At 41.4% G+C, this 18,294-nt stretch overlaps 1 protein-coding gene across 13 annotated transcripts; it reads right to left on the bottom strand.

Annotated features, from left to right (window-relative positions):
* Positions 1-1,785: 1,785 nt before the first annotated feature.
* Positions 1,786-16,443, bottom strand: LOC135184762 (SERTA domain-containing protein 2-like). Of its 13 annotated transcripts, XM_064161409.1 has the most exons (7): positions 16,178-16,443; positions 13,164-13,282; positions 12,412-12,543; positions 11,281-11,334; positions 10,950-11,044; positions 6,850-6,941; positions 1,786-5,532 (listed from the first exon to the last, which is right to left on the bottom strand). In XM_064161409.1, the coding sequence occupies exon 7, from the start codon at positions 5,526-5,528 to the stop codon at positions 4,677-4,679; it is 852 nt and encodes a 283-aa protein (XP_064017479.1). In that variant the 5' UTR covers positions 5,529-5,532; positions 6,850-6,941; positions 10,950-11,044; positions 11,281-11,334; positions 12,412-12,543; positions 13,164-13,282; positions 16,178-16,443; the 3' UTR covers positions 1,786-4,676. The 13 variants fall into 13 exon arrangements, with proteins under 13 accessions (XP_064017479.1, XP_064016910.1, XP_064017070.1 ...); XM_064160840.1 differs by lacking the exon at positions 6,850-6,941; XM_064161000.1 differs by lacking the exon at positions 6,850-6,941 and having other exon boundaries at positions 10,950-11,041.
* Between the last annotated feature and the right edge of the window lie 1,851 nt (positions 16,444-18,294).

Raw genomic sequence — 18,294 nt, 5'->3', positions numbered from 1 at the left:
GTCTTCTTTTAGTCTCATTTCCAGCATACAAAATATTGGCACAGAGAGAGCACTTGAGGTAGTACCTGGTCCTCTCCAGCTAGCCATGTTCTAAACCAGCACTGCACTGAGTTATGCTGCTCATCTGACTACACAAGTTCAGCATGGCTAGAAGTGATGAAAGTATATGAAACATGACACTTCCTTTAAAGAGTCTCAACATGACCTGAAAACATCAGAAATACTTCTGAATACTTCAGCCTACCTGCAGCATACCTTCATAAGGCAGCATTTTCTGCTGCCAAACTTCAAGACCCACCATATACTAGCAGCTCTGCACTGCACTTACAGTATCATCCTGCCACAGAGCTGATGACTGGGTGACAACTGTCATAGCCAGAACTGCATTTCTGTGATGAATATACATCTGGAACTTGGCTTTTCACACTGCGAATGGACAAAAGGCAGGAAGAATTTCTGCCCTGCAAGTGGGAGCCAGTGCAGCCTCACTGATAAAATGAAGTTCATTTTAAGAGTCAGGATCACAGAGGCCCACAAGAGGATAGACCCCATTAAACCTGAAGTTGCTGGTGTAGTTTACATTAGCAGAGTAGCAAAGGACCTTCAAGTAGCACCAAGTGGCAGGGGTTTTGCTCCAGACTGACAAGCCTGAAGTGTCAAGTGATGCATCAAGGATACTTTATTTGATACTTGCTTTGAGGCACAGCAACTTCTGAAGCAACAGTAACAGCTGCATGGACTAGGAGTGCTACAGCAGGCAGTTGAGAAAAAGCCCAGAGTACAGCAAAACGCTAACAAACTTCAGCTCTTCCCAACACAAATACCACCAACCCTTGTCCTGTGAGGATGGGATGCAAAGGGGAATGTGAAGCTATAGAAGTTAGCTGAAACAGAGCACCAAAGAACTAAAACAATAGCAGTTAGACAGACACACATGAATAGCTTCAGTAAGCAAAGCCCATAGATCACAGTACATGAACCACATCAACTGCGTAACAACATAATTGCAGAAATGGCCAAAACCAACTGGGAGGACAGGATTTGTATAAGGTTATTATATTATTATTGCCCAGAGATTTCTTTGTTTGGTGTCCCTCTTCAGTGGCACCCAGCTCGAGCTGCAGCACCATTAAGAAAAAGTATTTTTCATCAAGGAGTATGTCTTTTGGCTTAGGCAGAAGCCTACAGCTGAACTCTGTTTGGGTAGCTGGCTTGTGTAACAGTCATGGAATCAACCAGGTTGGAAGAGACCTCCAAGATCATCCACTCTGACCTAGCACCCAGCCATAGCCAATCAACTAGACCATGGCACTAAGTGCCTCATCCAGTCTCAAGTTGTGCCAGGGTAGGTATAGGCTGGATGTTAGGAAGAAGTTCTTCACAGAGAGAGTGATTTCCCATTGGAATGGGCTGCCCAGGGAGGTGGTGGAGGCACCGTCCCTGGGGGTCTTCAAGAAAAGACTGGATGAGGCACTTAGTGCCATGGTCTAGTTGATTGGATAGGGATGGGTGATAGGTTGGACTAGATGATCTTGGAGGTCTCTTCCAACGTGGTTGATTCTATTCTATTCTATTCTATTCTTGAACACCTCCAGGGATGGTGACTCCACCACCTCCCTGAGCAGCCAGTGAGAAAAGGAGGGGGAAAAAGAAAGCATGTACAGAAACAAAGACCTAGAAAAAGGTTACATTTTTCAAGAGTAAAAGACCAAACGAAGAGTAGCAAGGTACCACGGGGGTTTGTGTTTTAAAAATCAAACACAGAAGGCTCCAAAATAGAAACGGTTAAACTGCAAAACTGTGGCTTTTATTTCCAAACATACAATAAATAGGTCCACCACAACTAGCCTCTAACTTCATTTTACATGGAAGGATTTTAAAATTAGTTTTGTGCATATTTAAAAATTCAACTTCCCTTTGCACGTAATTCCATACGTAACTGAACTGCATTACATACCAGCTTACGGTCTTGGCACTGTGATGCAAGCAACCAATTAGAGCTTTGTAGCAAGCACTTGAACAAAACTTAACATTTTGAACTGTTGATAAAACATCTGCCAACAATTTTTTTTTTTTGTTTGTTTTTTATGAAGTATATAAAAACCTTTAGCATGTCAATCCTGAAAAGCAAGTTGTCTTCTCTTATGTTCCCATAGGGGCTGCAAGGTAAGTGGAATTATTAAGTGTCCTCTATTTGCTACATAATACAATTGTCATACCAAAATATCTTTGCTGCATAGTAAGATTCCACATTTTCAAAAGCAAAAAGAAATTAGATGCAGTCTTTTTCTTTCATCTCTCATTACCAAATTTAAAGACATTTTTTAACCACAACTCTGCTTCATCACAGTGCAGAAGGCCCTTAATATTTCAAGGATTTATTCAGTCATCTTTTTATACAAAAGTAGAGGCTAAGGAAAAGCCAGAGTAGTCTATACACAATGCACAATCTGTGTACATTCCAAACCTGTACCTCTTCAAGAACTATTTATACACTTTTCAAACAAATCCCTTTATCCAGCAATTCAAAATACTTTAGATCAGAAGTTTTATATTAGAATCAATACATTATATGCATATAAATACATTTATACCCTTCGGTTGCTAAACAACCCAGATGGCTGCGAGGATGTGACCTGAACTGGTTCTCCACTGGTTTGAGATACCAAACTGCATCGGCAGCTAACTGTTAACCAAAACAGTCACAGTAAAACAAAATGGAGATGTGGCAGGGGTGCCACAGCATCAGTTAAGACTAGAAATACAAGGTGACACCCTGGCCCCTGTGACAGGGACAGGATTTCAGCTTCTGTGAGATGCACCACACAGAGAACATTTTCATCCTCTGCTGATGCCCTGTTCATGAAAAGTCTCAGCAGAAAAAAAAACCCAAAACAAAAAACAAAACCAACAAATAACACCCACCCCCCAAAAAACCAAGAAACCAAAGCAAAGCTTTTACAACTCCAAATTTTCTTACAAGACAGGTGCTGCAGCTTTCAAAGTAGTTTTATAATTAAAAAATTAAAAAACAACAAGCCAAAACCTACTGTGCAAGTGTGTAGTTCAGAAGATGACAGCAAGGATCAATATAGACCTCAGTTCAGGCTGAAACGGGATCCAAACTGTCTCAGGGAGAAACAGTTCTCACTGCGAATCTCACTTTCCATTAGTGAGTGCACTTACAGATGCTTATGTCCACACCTGCCACAGACATGTGCCTCTCCTTCCCCAGAACAGTCTGAGGCAGCAGCAGCAACTACCACTATGCGTCTGAAGGCCAGGCAGGCTTGGAGCAGCCAGACCCCTGAGCTCTTATAGGCACTGACTGCTTCACGATGGAACTTGGTCATCAGCACTGACTCACCACATCAGTGAGCACTTCAGGAGTAGTCAAAGCAGAAAGCGGTGGTGTAAGTCAGAAGTGTTCTTGACTTTGTTTCTTAAAGGATACAGAAATGCTGACTCTCCCACGTATCCTCTGAAGGTGCTGGAAGTTTTACATTTGAAGCGTTTCTTTCCACAATGCCAGGTATACAATATGGATCTTTTTAAATAATATTGCACATAAAAATCATCTTAAACTTTGTGGTGAAAGCAGGGTCTAAGGACAGTGTTTTCCAAAACAGATTAAAAAGCTACCTGTACATAGTAAGTTTCAATTTAAAGAACGCCAAGATTATTCAAAATCTAAGCACATAATACTGACAGGAAAAATGTTAAATTGCACAATCTACATATAAATTACAATTGTAAATACTTAAGTTTGAAAACATTGAATACCTTTGATTTCAAAAATCAGCTAGGTCACTGTCAAAGGATCAGCCTAGAGTTAGAAGTACTTCCCCCCAGAGGAATAAAAAAAACAAAAAACAAAACAAAACGAACAAACCAACCCCAAAAGCAAAACAAAACACCCCAAAAAGATCTGCAGTCTTAGACGAAGCACTGGAAAGAATTAAAGCATTTCAGCTCCAGAGGTAGTGCTAAACACATCCAACTACGAGTCCAGTATATTTGAACTATGATGAAATAACGTAGTAAAATGTAGAAAGACTATAAAATTTACAAAAATAAATAGTTCTGAATGCTTTAGAAAATGCAAGAGACTTTGTTGAGAAGCGTCTTGGATCTGCTTTTCTGAGCAAAAGGAAGCAAAACGTGTCTCGGTTTTAAAATATACCCATCTCTAGTAACGCTCCTGCAAGCCACACAACCCAGCTACGCGACTCGACGTACACCCAACCCGGCATAGACTCTTGATATTAAAAATAAAGTGGAGGCTTTTGTAAAAGATCATCTCGTATGAAATTCGTTTTGCATGTAGATTCTTCTGACAAATTAAAAATTGCACATTAAAAAAAAAAGTTTATTGAAAGAGGCATGAGGGGTGATAAGAGTACGCAACTGTAGTTCCACACACACGTACACACCCTGGAAGGAGAAAGATGATTGCACAGTTCTGATAAATAAATATTTCTTTTTTTACTTAAAAAAAAATAAAATCTGCCACTTTTTTGGTTTACAAGTTTTGGAATTATTTAGAAAAAAACCCACTACGGACAAATTATTTTTAGTTTGTGTTTGGAAGAATTCTTTACAACTTTTCCAGTGGCTTATATCCAGAAACCAAATGAAAAGTGGCAGTTAAAAAGTATCTTTGGGTAAAACAAGTATCAGGACCCAACCAGAATTTCCATGATGTGGTCCAACTCACTCAGATCTGTTCTACATATCTGGATGTTGCTTGCCGGAGACGAATTACAAGACGGAAAGGTTTTCAATGGTTCTTCCGTAGCGAGAGATGGTGGTCTGGGGGGCATGAGTGGAGGGCAGCAAAAGTCTGAATCATACATTGATGTGTCGATATCTTCAAAAATGTCATCTATTGCCAAATCCTTCAAGTAGCTAGTTGAATTTGAAATCTCAAAGGAACCAAACACACATTCAGCTCCTTTCAAATCCTGTCTATCATCTTCTAGTTTTAGACCAGTGTTTTCTGGAAACTTTGGCTGGTCGTCTCCAGTAGGAACCAGACATGTAGAGGGGCTGATATCTTCTACAAAGTCTAAATCCTTCAGAATAGATGAAATAGCAGATGACATGTCATCATCTGACACTATCAGCAGGCTATTTTCAATTGGGTCTTCTACAGACCGCAAATTGCAACAGTTAGACTCTTGCTGACTAATACCTGAAGGCAACTGTAGAGAAATTCCAGATGACTCCATCCCTGTGTAGCTGTGAGAACTAGGAGTAATGCCAGGGCAGACATTAATTGGCTGCTGACTACTCTCTTGTCTCATTTCCTCTTGAATTTGCCGTACTGTGTTGGCTATGAGGACAGAGCGGTGCAAGTTCGGTTCCACCAGCATTTTGTACGTCTGTAGCTTGGTGAGGCACATATTAAGCACCAACTGCCTCTTAAGTGGGTATGACAGATTTCGACTGGAATCAAAGGCACTCGACAGACCAGCCATGTTCTCCTCATAGTCACTCAGCTTGCGTTTTAGACCTCTCCCCAACATGAACCTGAAAGAGAGAAATTATGAATTTACCTAGGGCCAGATGGCAATAGACAGTTTTGAAAGGTCTGCAGCATACAATGCACTGTCTAACTTGGCCTCTAATGCCATAGAGCATGGAAAGGCAGAACCAAATTCTGCACAAGATACTGCTGTCTTTGACAAGAATCACTTATTTTTAAACAGGAAACATGGAAGAACTATAGTAACTGGTTTTTGAAGAAAAGCTACAGGCATCTAAGCTTGGGTTTCAAAGTTACTTTTAATTCTATTACGAGAATATCAATTAATTAAAATCTAAACATGTGAGGGGTTTGCCTCTTATCCTTTTGAACTGTGCAGTATACAGAAATTCAGTAATGAGAAATATCTGAATGTCCAAATGAAATAAAATACATGCTTATACTAAGGATTGCAATTATTTCAACATATGTTCCTAGGTAGAGTAGAAAAGATTTTCAAGTTATGACACTTATTTTTATCTCATTAAGGTATGTATCTGAAACCTCTCTCTCTACAGAGCTACTTTCTCTCCTACTTCTTTGGCAACTTAAAGGTTGTTTTACTACAATTGAACCACTCAGCAAGACCAGTAACAGGGCCTCCCATGGGATCCTTATATCCATTCCATAGCTTAGTAGTTTAATGAAATGGTGGGAGGAAATTTGGCCAGGGCATAGACCAGAGCTCACAGCTGCTGGTTCACAACCTGCTACTGACTGAACACACAGGGCATCCAGCAAAAGGCTATCAAATGGCATTTTAAAAGTGGGCAAATAGCTAAAAAACAGAATTTAGGTGTTTTCAGTCTGCTTTGTGCACTTTTGCATCAAAATACACTAGGTCTAGAACACCCTAGTATGAAGAAAAAACAGGTATGCATGCACACGCAAATTAAATGTGATCCAAACACACACATGCTTGGACACTTAACAATTACCATTCCAAATACAGAGTGTTTTATTATCAGGGACAACGAGCACTATGCATTCACAGAAAAGGAGTATACTGTGCACAGGAAACACTGGTAAAATCTTGATTACATCCCCTCAGAACGTGTCTGTGGAACACAGACACTTCACTCCCAAACAATTTAAGAAAATTAAGCAATCATAAATTAGCCACCCAGTGGCAGATTAAGGGCAGATCCTTCATACACAATGATCCAGACCCTGCACGCTGCAGAGGGCCTCCCAACCTCCTTTTCATGTGAGCAATGGACACTGCCAGCAATAGCTCAGCTGATTGCTGCAGCTGCCAGCTGCTAGCCTGTTGCTAGACTTTTGGGGACAAGGAGAAGGCAGCAGGATAAAGCCTCTTTTACTTTTGGGATTTCTCCAGATTTGCAGGAAGTACTGCAGGGCTCCATGGCTACATCCATCTGCCTAGACAAGACTGCTGGAGAATTCAGCTCCTCTGGAGGAACAGAAAGTAAGCAAGCAGTGCATACTTCTCAGTAAGGCACACAAGAAAACAGACAATTGCTACAGGAGTTTAAGATTTCTTCATCATACCCTTTTTTTTTGGGTGGGGACACACAAGCACATCTGGATGAAACTGAATTTGTCCTAAGAATGCATTTCTACATGACAGGTAGTAGTTTAGCCTATAGTTCAGCTTACTAACATATATTAAAACAACAACAGAATCCTTTAATTACTTCTAGTTTTACCAGTGCTGCGATTTAAAAACTTTTACAACTTGTTTTACTCCAAAGTTTTCTGCTAACCTGCCACAGCACCAGCTGAATCTCTTTCAAAAACTCTTCACCTAGGTGATCTTCCCATTTTTAACACATATCACTCCCCAAGCACCCCTCTAAGAGCAAACAGATCAAGACATCACTGAGCTCCCAATTACAAATCAAATCAGAAGAAAACAGGGTACAGACACCAAATATAACAACAGAAACTATTTGGGGGTCTGTGTGTGTGTGAGAGGCATTCTCAATCAAGCTATCAACAACACTGTCAGCAGTGTTTCAGCAGGTAATTTTAGACACAATCTATGGAAAAAAACAATCATATTATGCAGGACTTTCCAGTAGAACTGTTGCTAAATATAACTACTCACAACATATCATGAAAACAATTAGTGTCTGCAAATCACAAAAACACTCACAATTATTAACTCTCAAGTACATTTAGATGTGTATTGCCCAAGGCATTACCCCATACTGTTACCACAAAGAATAAAAATATACACCAAAAGAGGTATTTGTTCACTGCAGAGTAATTTTTTTTGTTTCTTTTTCTCTTGCCACTAATTAAAGCAGACCAAAATACACATTCCACAAGGGAATAAAAATTAAGATCATACAGGGAAGAGCAATTCTGACATTTTAAACTTTCAGAACTCTTGGTTTTGACAAATTGCTGGTTTTAATATATTTTTAGATTTGTATTTGCACTTTGTTAGACATGCAGGAAATGCAAGGCTTATCTATTTATATTATATAAATAACGTTAATTTCTAACACCTAAAATATGTTCTAGCATTTAAATACTGAAAGCAGCTAAGAAAGCCAGGAAACAATCATGTGAGGATATGTAATTTCACAAAACCAAAAGCTTACATTCACATAGTAGTTTAACTAGACTGTGTATTTCATGCTCGTATATATAGACAGCTTCCTTTCCATTCCCCAAATTTCCTTAATAAAATTGGTCCCAGAATCTAACAAAGCTTGAGCATGACAGCAGTTTAGAATACAAAAATTACATGTAAGAAACATTATTTGTTCCAATTTTGAATGTTTCTACTGAACAGACTCCCCACTCTGTAAATGGCAAAGGATTTTTTGGCAATACATAACCCTAGTCCTGTCTTATGTATTAAAAATTCTACCTGTTTAGTAAGATTTTTGCCTACGTCTCCCCTCCAGAAGCTAGATGACTTCAGAGGTTACATAAAAATTTGGAAAAGGCTAAAGAAAAGCAGAGTTTCACTGGTACAGTGGATTTTAAAATGACTGGTGTCATGGTTGCTACAGGAGACATTAAATTTCAGTTCTTGTCAAACACATTCAGCTGCTGACCTACAAAAGATACAAAGGCCCTTTGTTACAAGCTAATCTACATTTTATCAGACCTTTTGCTTTACTTTCTAGAACAAGAATTTCTGATAGGGTCATATCCTTAATAAACTACTCCCTATTTTCTAAGAAACTTGTCCTTTTGCTGCACTGCATAGCAACACTCACATCCCAACCTCAAAGTCCACACACCAAACACTCTCTTTTGACAGCATTACTCTGCAAAATAAGACACTGATCACACTTAGTTATGCAGTGCTTCCCCCACTTCAATTTCTGGTTCTACAGAAAATCAGCAAAAGTCCACACAACCACACTACCATGGCCAGACAATCCTCTATCATCAACTGACAGCTGCTAGTCCTTTCCATCAGCTGACAGAACAGCATAGTTGTTTCAAAGAAGGGCAAGTTGGGCATACTAAAAAACAGTGTCTAGAAATTGCACCCTCCTTGCTCCAGCCTAATTTCATGAAATCTACTCATATCTCAAAAAAAAACTGGACCAAGGACCAGTATTCTGGAGCTTCCCAATCTGATAACTCTATGATTTGTAAGTAAACTTAACAAAAAATAAAGTTTATGCCAACTCCTAATGTGAGATCTACAGACGGCTGCTCAATAACAAAAGAAGCAAGTTATGCTGCCCTTCCCTTGAACTTTAAGTTCAACAACCAAATTTTGAGTTCAGGTGCTCTAATTTATAATCTTTTGTCATTAAAAAAAACCAGCAACAACAAAATCAACAAGAACAATGAGGAATATGACATTTCAGGGTTTTTTTTCTGGCATTTTTTCATCTTCTCTCATTACAGTAATGCAAGCCAGTTATGGCAGAATGCTTTTTTAAATTAAGACTATTTTGCAAATGTATAGAAAAGGAAGCAAAGTCTGTAAGTGTCAAACTCTCCATCCATGCCAATGAACTGCAAAGGAGTCTGCACACAGAAATTTTGCTCATGACAGCATGGTCCTCAGTTCCATGGAGGGCATTTAATACGAACTTCTCCACACTAAGATGAGAGGAAGCATCCATGCACTGTAACCCTACACCATACTGGGGTCTGAAAAAAACCTGGGAGAGAAGAGACGTGTCCCCGGCTGGCAAATGCACACAATAAAAACAGGCCTGGTCAGAGTATGCAGCTACTCAGAAGAAATGTTCCAGGCTACCAAGAAAAGTTCACGTTGCAATGTGTTGTGGACAATACAGGACTCATGGCACTATTACAGAGGAAAAAACACACCTCCATCTGTCTCAGGGTCTGATAGTGCAGTGCAGCTGTCACTGACACATGGTTAGGAAGTACAGCTGGAAACAGTCACAAAGAAAAATGCAGCATGTGAAAACCCTAAATTACTTCTACCGGGGCAAAGTATTCAACTTTCCTCATCTTCCAAAAAAAAAGGTTTTAAGAGCAAGTTAAACCATGTTTAGGCTTTGGAACTGCACAGAACTTTCATTTTCTCTAGAGAAACACTTTTAAAAAGCATGAGTATATAAAACACAAGTGCTACAGTTTTCCATTGTCTGAACATGAACTTTTCATGCACAAAACAAGCACTATAGTCAACACACTAGAGTTACTCACCATTACAGAGTTATGTTTAAGTAGCAAGACCATCAATAAAGTACTTGGCCTGCACCATGCAGGTTAAAATAATTTCATTCATAGCAGTCCCTTATAGCTTTTCTTTTTTGGGATGTTATTAAACTCAGAGTCCCTTAATTCTTTTCATATAGCCACAGTGTTACATTTTTCAGGCTAAGACTGTCCCAAAGTGAAAATGTACTTTTTCTCACAGGATAGGAATAGCAGATTTGAATAGGTGCAAGCATCTCACGAGTGAAAGCTGCCTGTCTAGTTTTCAGTAATGCAACTTAAGTATTAAAAGTTGAAATATGAGGCTACTTGCTATTGTCATTTGGGTAATTTCTTTGCAAAGTCTCCCTCGGCTAGCGACTATAGAAAGCACTTAACAGTAAAATCAGATGGAAGTCTCTTTGGATAGTAAACCTGTGCTAGTAACAATCTGAGGCTGATTGATAACCCAGTTTCCCACTCTCCCCTATTCCATGGACACACATTTCACAAGCACACATCTATCTGCAGGAAGTGTAGAGGAAAATAAACATTCCCACAGTTACAGTTATTTCCCAGAATCACTTGATGCATGCCACATCTTTCCTCTACCCAACATGCATTTTAGCTTAGGCTTTGGAACAACTTCATTAGAAGTTTTAGTTAAGTGGTGGACTGCCTCTTGACTAATATTCCCTGTATAAGAAGCTGCATAAGAAAAAGGTAAGGCTGAAGGTACAGTTAACAGACACAGTGTAAATCCTTTCTCCCATCCGGACTTAACACTGATCACTTAAACATGACTTACGTAACACAGTAAGCTGCCAGACTACACTGAACAGTGCATCTGATCTGGTGTCCTCAGCAACTGTTGGAGATCCCCATAACATCACATCTTGGCTGCTATCAAAATTGAGAGGAAGTGAGGGAAGGAGGATTAAACACCTTAGAAAATACCAAAGTAAAAAGTAATCTGGACCTGAAGACATATTAAAAAAACACAAAAATGTATTGAAGTCCATTGCTTCCCCACCTCCCCAGCCCTGCCCCAGTTTAGTCAAGATGAGTAACTGTTGGGGAAGGCACAAGTGGCTAAAAGTGTGCATAGAGGGAGGAGTCTTACCAGCTTACTCCCATACCTAAATTCCTATGCAACAGCTTCTTTACAGGAGCTAGAAATGACCAGAAAAAGCCTGCTCAAAGAAGGGAGAATTAATGTCACCAAATCCTGACCTATATTACACCTAAAGTCTGTTACTATTAAAGCAAGCAAGAATGAAGTTACGCTACTGTTCAGACTTAATAATGGGCTAGACTCTTTCCCAAAAAACAAATCCCAAAACCACATAGGAAAAATAACCTCTGCATTTTGAAAATAAGACTAGGCTGAAGAGTATAAATTAAGGAGAAATGGAATTAGAAAAACACTGAGTCTAGCACAGAATTAGTCTGGAATTCATAACTTTCACACTGCCACTTCACTATCTGTGGCATTTTAGGAGATGAGATTATGTTTACAAAGCACTTCAGAGACAATTTTACCTTGCCTTGAAAATGAGCTTCAACACTCCCCCAGCCACCCCAGCATGTTTATGTTATGTCTAATGGGAAACGAAAAATTCCTGCACTTCAAGGACTTCATAGATTCCTTATTCCCATCTTATTTCATAAAGTTAAGAGCTTTGCTTTACAAATTACCACAGCTAAGTTTCAGAGCACGACACTTCATTCTAAAGAAGAAACTCCTCTGTTTGGATGTGCACCTTTCACAAACTAAAACAAGTGAATCTGAGTTGTTGACTACATCAAATGAACCACATTCTCAGCAGCTCATATATATTACTAGAGGCTAATACAGAAAAGTAGAAAGGTACTGAGGCAGCACTGATGTTTGATAATGAAAAACTTCCACCTTTAAAGAAAAACAAAGTTGCTGTCACTCTGTTTCCCATTTCCCTATACAATTGTGCATTTAATTCCACATGTACAAGTAAGGCTCACAACCACATACTTCTAATACTGGTCTAATTCTGGGAGGATTTTATTGTTGTTAAACAGAAGGGCCTGGAGTAATTTAAGAATCAATAACTGTTAGCAAAAGCTAACACATGATCAACAGTTACTAACTCTAGAAACTACCATAGTGAAACTACACTGCAATTAACTGAGAACATAAAGGAATACACACAAGAACCAAACCATCACAGTTCCACCAAAGTATCTCACTGAAGAGATGAATGATCACTGGAACCACAAATGTGATGACATACCTCTTTACAGTTTGCTCTAATCAACTGAACAGTTCACAAGTCATTTTCTTTACTGCATCTATTCACTTCAGATACAAAGACAGTGGATGTAGTCACCTACAGGACACTGACGTATTTTAGGGCTTCAGTGATCTAAATAAAGATCCATTAATAACAAAAGTTACAGCTTCTTAACTGTATTAAATCAGCATGTCTACACTTTAACAGAAAAATCAGATAATTAACTGTAAAAACAACCAAACAAAAAACCCCAACAAATCAAAAAAGCTCTTTTCTGACAAAAGACCATGTATTCACCTCTCTGTACAAGACATTTGGGCAAATAATTTTCAATACCCAAATCAGAAACCATTTCAAATCATTTTCTGAAGTAGCACACAATAACTTTTCTTCAGTATAGAAAGCACCTTCTCCTCACATGTCTGTAACACCTAATTTCACTGTAAGACTGAGGCTTCAAACTTGTAAGTTTCCAAGAAACAGGATCTCATGGCAATTCTTTGTTACATTTACAATCTGTTCAGGTAAAGGAGCCAAAAAAACTCAACATAGTGCACACTCAGAATATTCAAACCAAAAGACTACCTGGTAAGCCTAAAACATTTAATTTTTTTTTTTATATATACCCCATTTAAAAAAAAAATATTTTTCATCTTACCACTCTAACCCAAAAAAATAACACCTACAGCTGATGATCAGAATATGTGCTATGAACACGAGACAGGATTTCATAGAAACATACAAGTAGTTACCCTTAGAAAACAGGAAGGAGTCCAGGCAGGAAGATTCCAAATTTTGCATAAAGTGTAGTCATCCAAAAGTCCTGAACTAATCAAGAAGCCAAGCCATCCAACGAAGCACGACGATGTGACTTAAGGGGAAAAAACAGAGTATTTAATTACTGTGTAATTTACTTATTTTTAAAACCAGAAGTATTAAGCACTCAATTTAATACAACTTCTTAAACAATTTGTGCTAATTTCTACTGAAACTGTTACACTATGAAATCCAAAGCTCATTGTTACACTGAAATAAGAGGATCTATTAGCTTCACCTATTAATATATAAAAATGAAAAAGATCTTCCATAAATGAATACTACAGACCAGAATAATGATTCTCTAAGCATTAGGCTTTAGGGTAAGAATTTGCATTGATACTTCAAGCTACTGAACATCAATTTACGGTTGTAGTCAGCTCTGAATTCACATATCAGGAGAGTCAATACTATGAAATATCAATAAGCACATTTCAGAACTATCCCCTAATACAGTCTGCAGAAGGAGTTAGATTTTTATTACATTCCCTAACTTCCCTCATTTTCAACATACATGAAACTAGTGTAAAAACATAGCTGGCAGGATACTCTACGATTATAAGTACGGCAATATGTATATACATAAAGTATATAGAAGTATGGCAGTATATATCAGTACGGCACTATTTTCATCAAAACCCTGATAAAGTAACATCTGAAATCTGGCTAGAGATCACACAGATTAAATCATGGATTAGATCAAGGCACTGGAAACTTTGGGAAATATGAAAAGGCTGAAGCAGCAGCAAACTATGGACTAGGCCAGATGTGGAGGGAATTGCATGATTTGTGCTCCTGAAGCCTCAACTCCAGTTCAAGAATCTAAGTTTTTTAATTCCAAGTATGAAAGCCCTTATAGAGACTAGCAGCCTACAGTCTGGATTGTTTTTAATATGTTTGTGTATGTACAATATACACACATAGACATCTGTCCTCAAATACAACAAACTCCACAAGTTTATCACAAGAGCAAGGATCCAGATAAATGCAGTCTCTCAAGATCAAGACTTCATGTTATTTTACAGATGTTAAAGGCAATTTTACACTTAGACAGATGGACTAGTAAATAAATACAGTTCATCTTACATTGCAACTCAGCCTGATGCTAGCCAAGGACTCCTCCATTTACAGAACCCTGAACTGTAAAGATGCAGTAAAACAGCAGTAAAATGCCCACGACCTAAGAACGTCAAATCTAACCTACAGCAATGAACAGATTAGTATCTTCCTCTTCCTAGAAGTTGACTTCTTCTCATAAAGGGATCCATAGTATCTTCTTCAAATTAAAAAAAAAATGCAAAGAGACAAATGAAGATTCATTATCTATTTGCTTTGAAACAGTAGAACTTCTCAAGTTCACTATTAAAAGTGTGCCCATTAGGTTGCAGGAAGGGGTGGACATCCATTGCATTTTCAATGTAATGAATGCAAAAGAACAGATGTTTTAGAATGGGACATCTAGTTAGCATTAAAGAAACCTAAGAAAACTAACAAGTGTAGTAAAATGTTGAGATTTTTTAGGCTTCAGCACCTTAGTTGAAATAAAAAAATATAAAAGCATGTGATAAAAAATTATTAATGTTAATTGTATTTCAGGAGTCTGACCTTTTAGTAGAAGGAACTCCAAAAAGTTATCAAACTGAATTATATATTTTAAAGTATTTCTGCAAAATTACCTGTTCAGGTATGATTTTTCTCCCATGTGATTTCACAGCTTACTGTGTTTAGCTTCTACAATTTGTAGAAAACACAATATAACTGACACCAGGTGAATTATATGCAAAATAGTTTTTTTTTCTTCCATTTTTCTTCCCTTGCAGTTTCCTTATACCTGTTTATGGGTCATTTTAAGCGTTTTTGGTTAGAACATTCATTTCGATGTCAACGGTATTTTCCTAATTGCAGTTAACTGCCTGAAGAATCTTATGTGAATCAAAATTAAAGCAGAAAACCACTGCAAGCCTGCTGCAGGACTATCTAGGACAGAAATTAACTGCATCTATTAGAGAGATGAATTTACAATGCGCATGTAAGAGACCAGGTTTATGCTTCTCCAGCCTTACCCACCTACTTGCAGTTCAGCCTAATATAAACGTTTATTGAGACAAACAAAAACTGCGATTAAAAATGCAACGGCAGCATATATAAAAGTAGTAACTCTCAGGAGGTAGCAGGTAGCGATCACGAGTGGCAGAATTAAAAAGCTGCGACTCGGGAAAAGCCTCCTCCCTGCAGCCACTCCTGCGAGTGCACAAGTACTAATAAAACCCAAGGGAGCCTGCCACCATTTGGCCTTTGTGGAAGGAGACTAGTTGGTACTTCCTGCCGGCGGCCGCCCGCGCCTCCCCCCGCGGCAGTGGGCAGCAGTAACCAGAGACAACCTTGGGCTTCCCGAGCTGCGAAAAGTTACACTCCTCCCCCTTCCTCCTCCCCAGCTTACCAGAGACCCCGGCCAAGCTAATTATAACTGCGCTAACAACTTCCACCGCAGTCCCCGTTCCTAGCGCCCTAGTCGCCGGCCTCCCCAGCTCCGGCCGCGTTTCAGCTCCCCCGCCCCCGCACCGCCGGACCCAGCGTTACTCCCCAGCGCCTGTCGTGCCCACACTTCCCCCTCCCGCCATCCTTCCTCCTTACCTGTCTCCACCACCCTGTTTCCGCCAGCCCCCACCCTCCCCCTGCCCCGACCTCCGTACCCTGCCCCCACCTCCTCCAGGCAGGGCCCCGTGCCCCCTCATGGGGGCTTCTGACTGCCCTCGCCTCGGCTGGCCACCGTACCCAGCCGTCCCTCCGTGGCCGCTACTGCCCGCCTCTGCCGCGCCGTGCTGTCTCCCTGCCCCCAGGCTCACCGGCTCCACGACCGCAGAGGGTGGGAGCTACCCTCCTGCCCCCCACCCCCTCACCGCGTCTCCCTCAGAACTGCAGCCCGGCTCGACCCTGCCCGGAGTCTCACCTGTAAGCGGAGAAACCCCTCACTTCCTCCGCAGCCTGCCGTGCCCTCCCTAGCCAGCCGGCCGGGCTTCCTTCAACGGGGCTGGGACTCCGACCAGGAGGAGGCGGAGGCGAGCGCCACCCTCGCCGGGCCCCGGCAGCCTCCGCTCCGCCCTTCCCTCCTCCTGTAGCACCCACAACGGGAAGGGAGGGAGGCTCTGTGCGCACGGCGCCCACCAGCTGGCCGCCTTTCCATTGGACAACGATCCTTCCAACCTGCCCAGCAACCATTTTCTCACTGGCCGGTGAGTTGGAGGGGTTGGGTCCCGCCTAGCCCTGCGGCACCGCCCAATGAGAAAGCCAAAAGAGCAAAGACAGGCGGGGCCGCGAGCCGGCTTGGCCCAATCGGAAGACGGGCACCACCGAGTTCCCCCTCCGCGACCCCATCTCCAGGCTCCAGCGCTCCGGGAGGTGGCCCCGCCCGCGCTGGTGCCGCTGACGGCTGGAGGGGGCGGGAGGGCGGAGCTCGCGGGCAGGCACGGGGCGGTGCACGGGGCGGCACGCGGCACACACCGCCGCCCGCGGACAGGGCAAGGCAGGGCGCGGCCCCTCCCCAGCAGCCGGGCCCCGGCGGGCGGCCGCAGCCGGCCAGGCTGCCTCACGCTGGAGCTTGGAGCCTTCCGCGGAGGCGCCGGGCAGCCGGGGCCCGAGCCCACCGCGGCCCCGCCCAGCTTTTTTTCTTTTTGCACGCCCCCCTCCCCCCCCTTCTTTTTCCGTTTAAACTCGCAGTTTCTGACAGGAATTGCCACATTTAAAGAAGCGTCGCAAGGGCCTCGGAAAAACAGCATTCTGATAACTCCGGTTTCCAGCGCAGTCGTGAGACAAGGCACACACGCACCTCAGCCGGCAGCAAAACTACAAATATTACACAATTCTTCTTTCTTTCTTTTTTTTTTTAATCTCTAAAGAGGAGGTGGTTTTGGCCCCGCTCAAACCTCCTGTATTTGCTTTCGGGTGGCGTTTGTGTAACCAAGTTATAACGGCACGAGGGTTTGTGCAACCCAGATTGCAACATCTGACAAGTATTTAGTACAGATTGATTCTGAACCTTTGTGGAACCCCTACTATAGGTTTCCTAATGAATCCCCAAAAAGCTGCTCAGCTTGCTCAGAGATGGGTTTAAATGAATCTGCAGGCCACTAAAGCCAAACAAAAAACAAGCACACGACACAGGTTCCTTCTGCACTGAATGAGACCAAATAAGACACACAGAGAATGTATGTTGGTCTAGTAAATACAACAGAAACACCTCCAGTTCTCTGGTGGACAATGAACTACAACTTTCATAAATGACCAGTGGCCTTTTTTGGTTGTATAAAGAAAACTGATGGGTTTCTTAACTGCTCAGGTCTGACAGTTTTTAGCCCTTGTGCCTCCTGATCAGCATTTGTGAAGGGGTAGCATGCCAGGCCCATGACCCCTAGCAAGGGGCAGAGAGGTATGGAAAGCTGTAGCTGACCCGGCAGGATCCATCACTGGAGGCAAGGGGAACATCTGTCTAGGCCACCTCTCTCCTGCTGCATGGCCTCACCAATTTCTGGGCCACAGCTGTGCTCTGACCTCACTGCCAGGGGTCATGGAGCACAGAAGGGGAGTGAGTACTGCCACAAGACACATTAATAAATCCTTTCTGACATGCTACTGGGGCTGTGTTGGAGAGGATGCTTCCCCAAAAGGCTGAGGGGTAATATTCATACCCCCCATGTCCATATGCTGCACAAAGTGTAAGCAACAAACTGGTGGCAACACGAAGTGGGAGGAATGGATCAAATACAAGCCCAAGGACTCCATACCAAATCCCACCATAAAGATGTTCAGGATTCTGCTCAAGTCAGCTGAGGACAGCCAGGACTATTTCACCAGGACCGACTCCTGCCATATGCTAGGGATTACCTCGAAGAAATAGATACAAGATAGGCATACAAACAGTGCTGGTGTTGAAGGGACAAATCTGTAAGGATTTTATGTAAAAGGGTTATTTAACCATCAGCAGCACCTATGTTTTAACAATTTCAGCAAAAACTAGGTTTTCTAGACTTGACTCTCTTTGGCCAAAATTACATCCTCTATAACTGTGGT

Source organism: Pogoniulus pusillus, chromosome 1 (genome assembly GCF_015220805.1).
Source record: "Pogoniulus pusillus isolate bPogPus1 chromosome 1, bPogPus1.pri, whole genome shotgun sequence".
Lineage (NCBI taxonomy): Eukaryota > Metazoa > Chordata > Aves > Piciformes > Lybiidae > Pogoniulus > Pogoniulus pusillus.
Note: the sequence above shows the minus strand (reverse complement) of the source record. Positions and strands in the feature narration are given on the sequence as shown.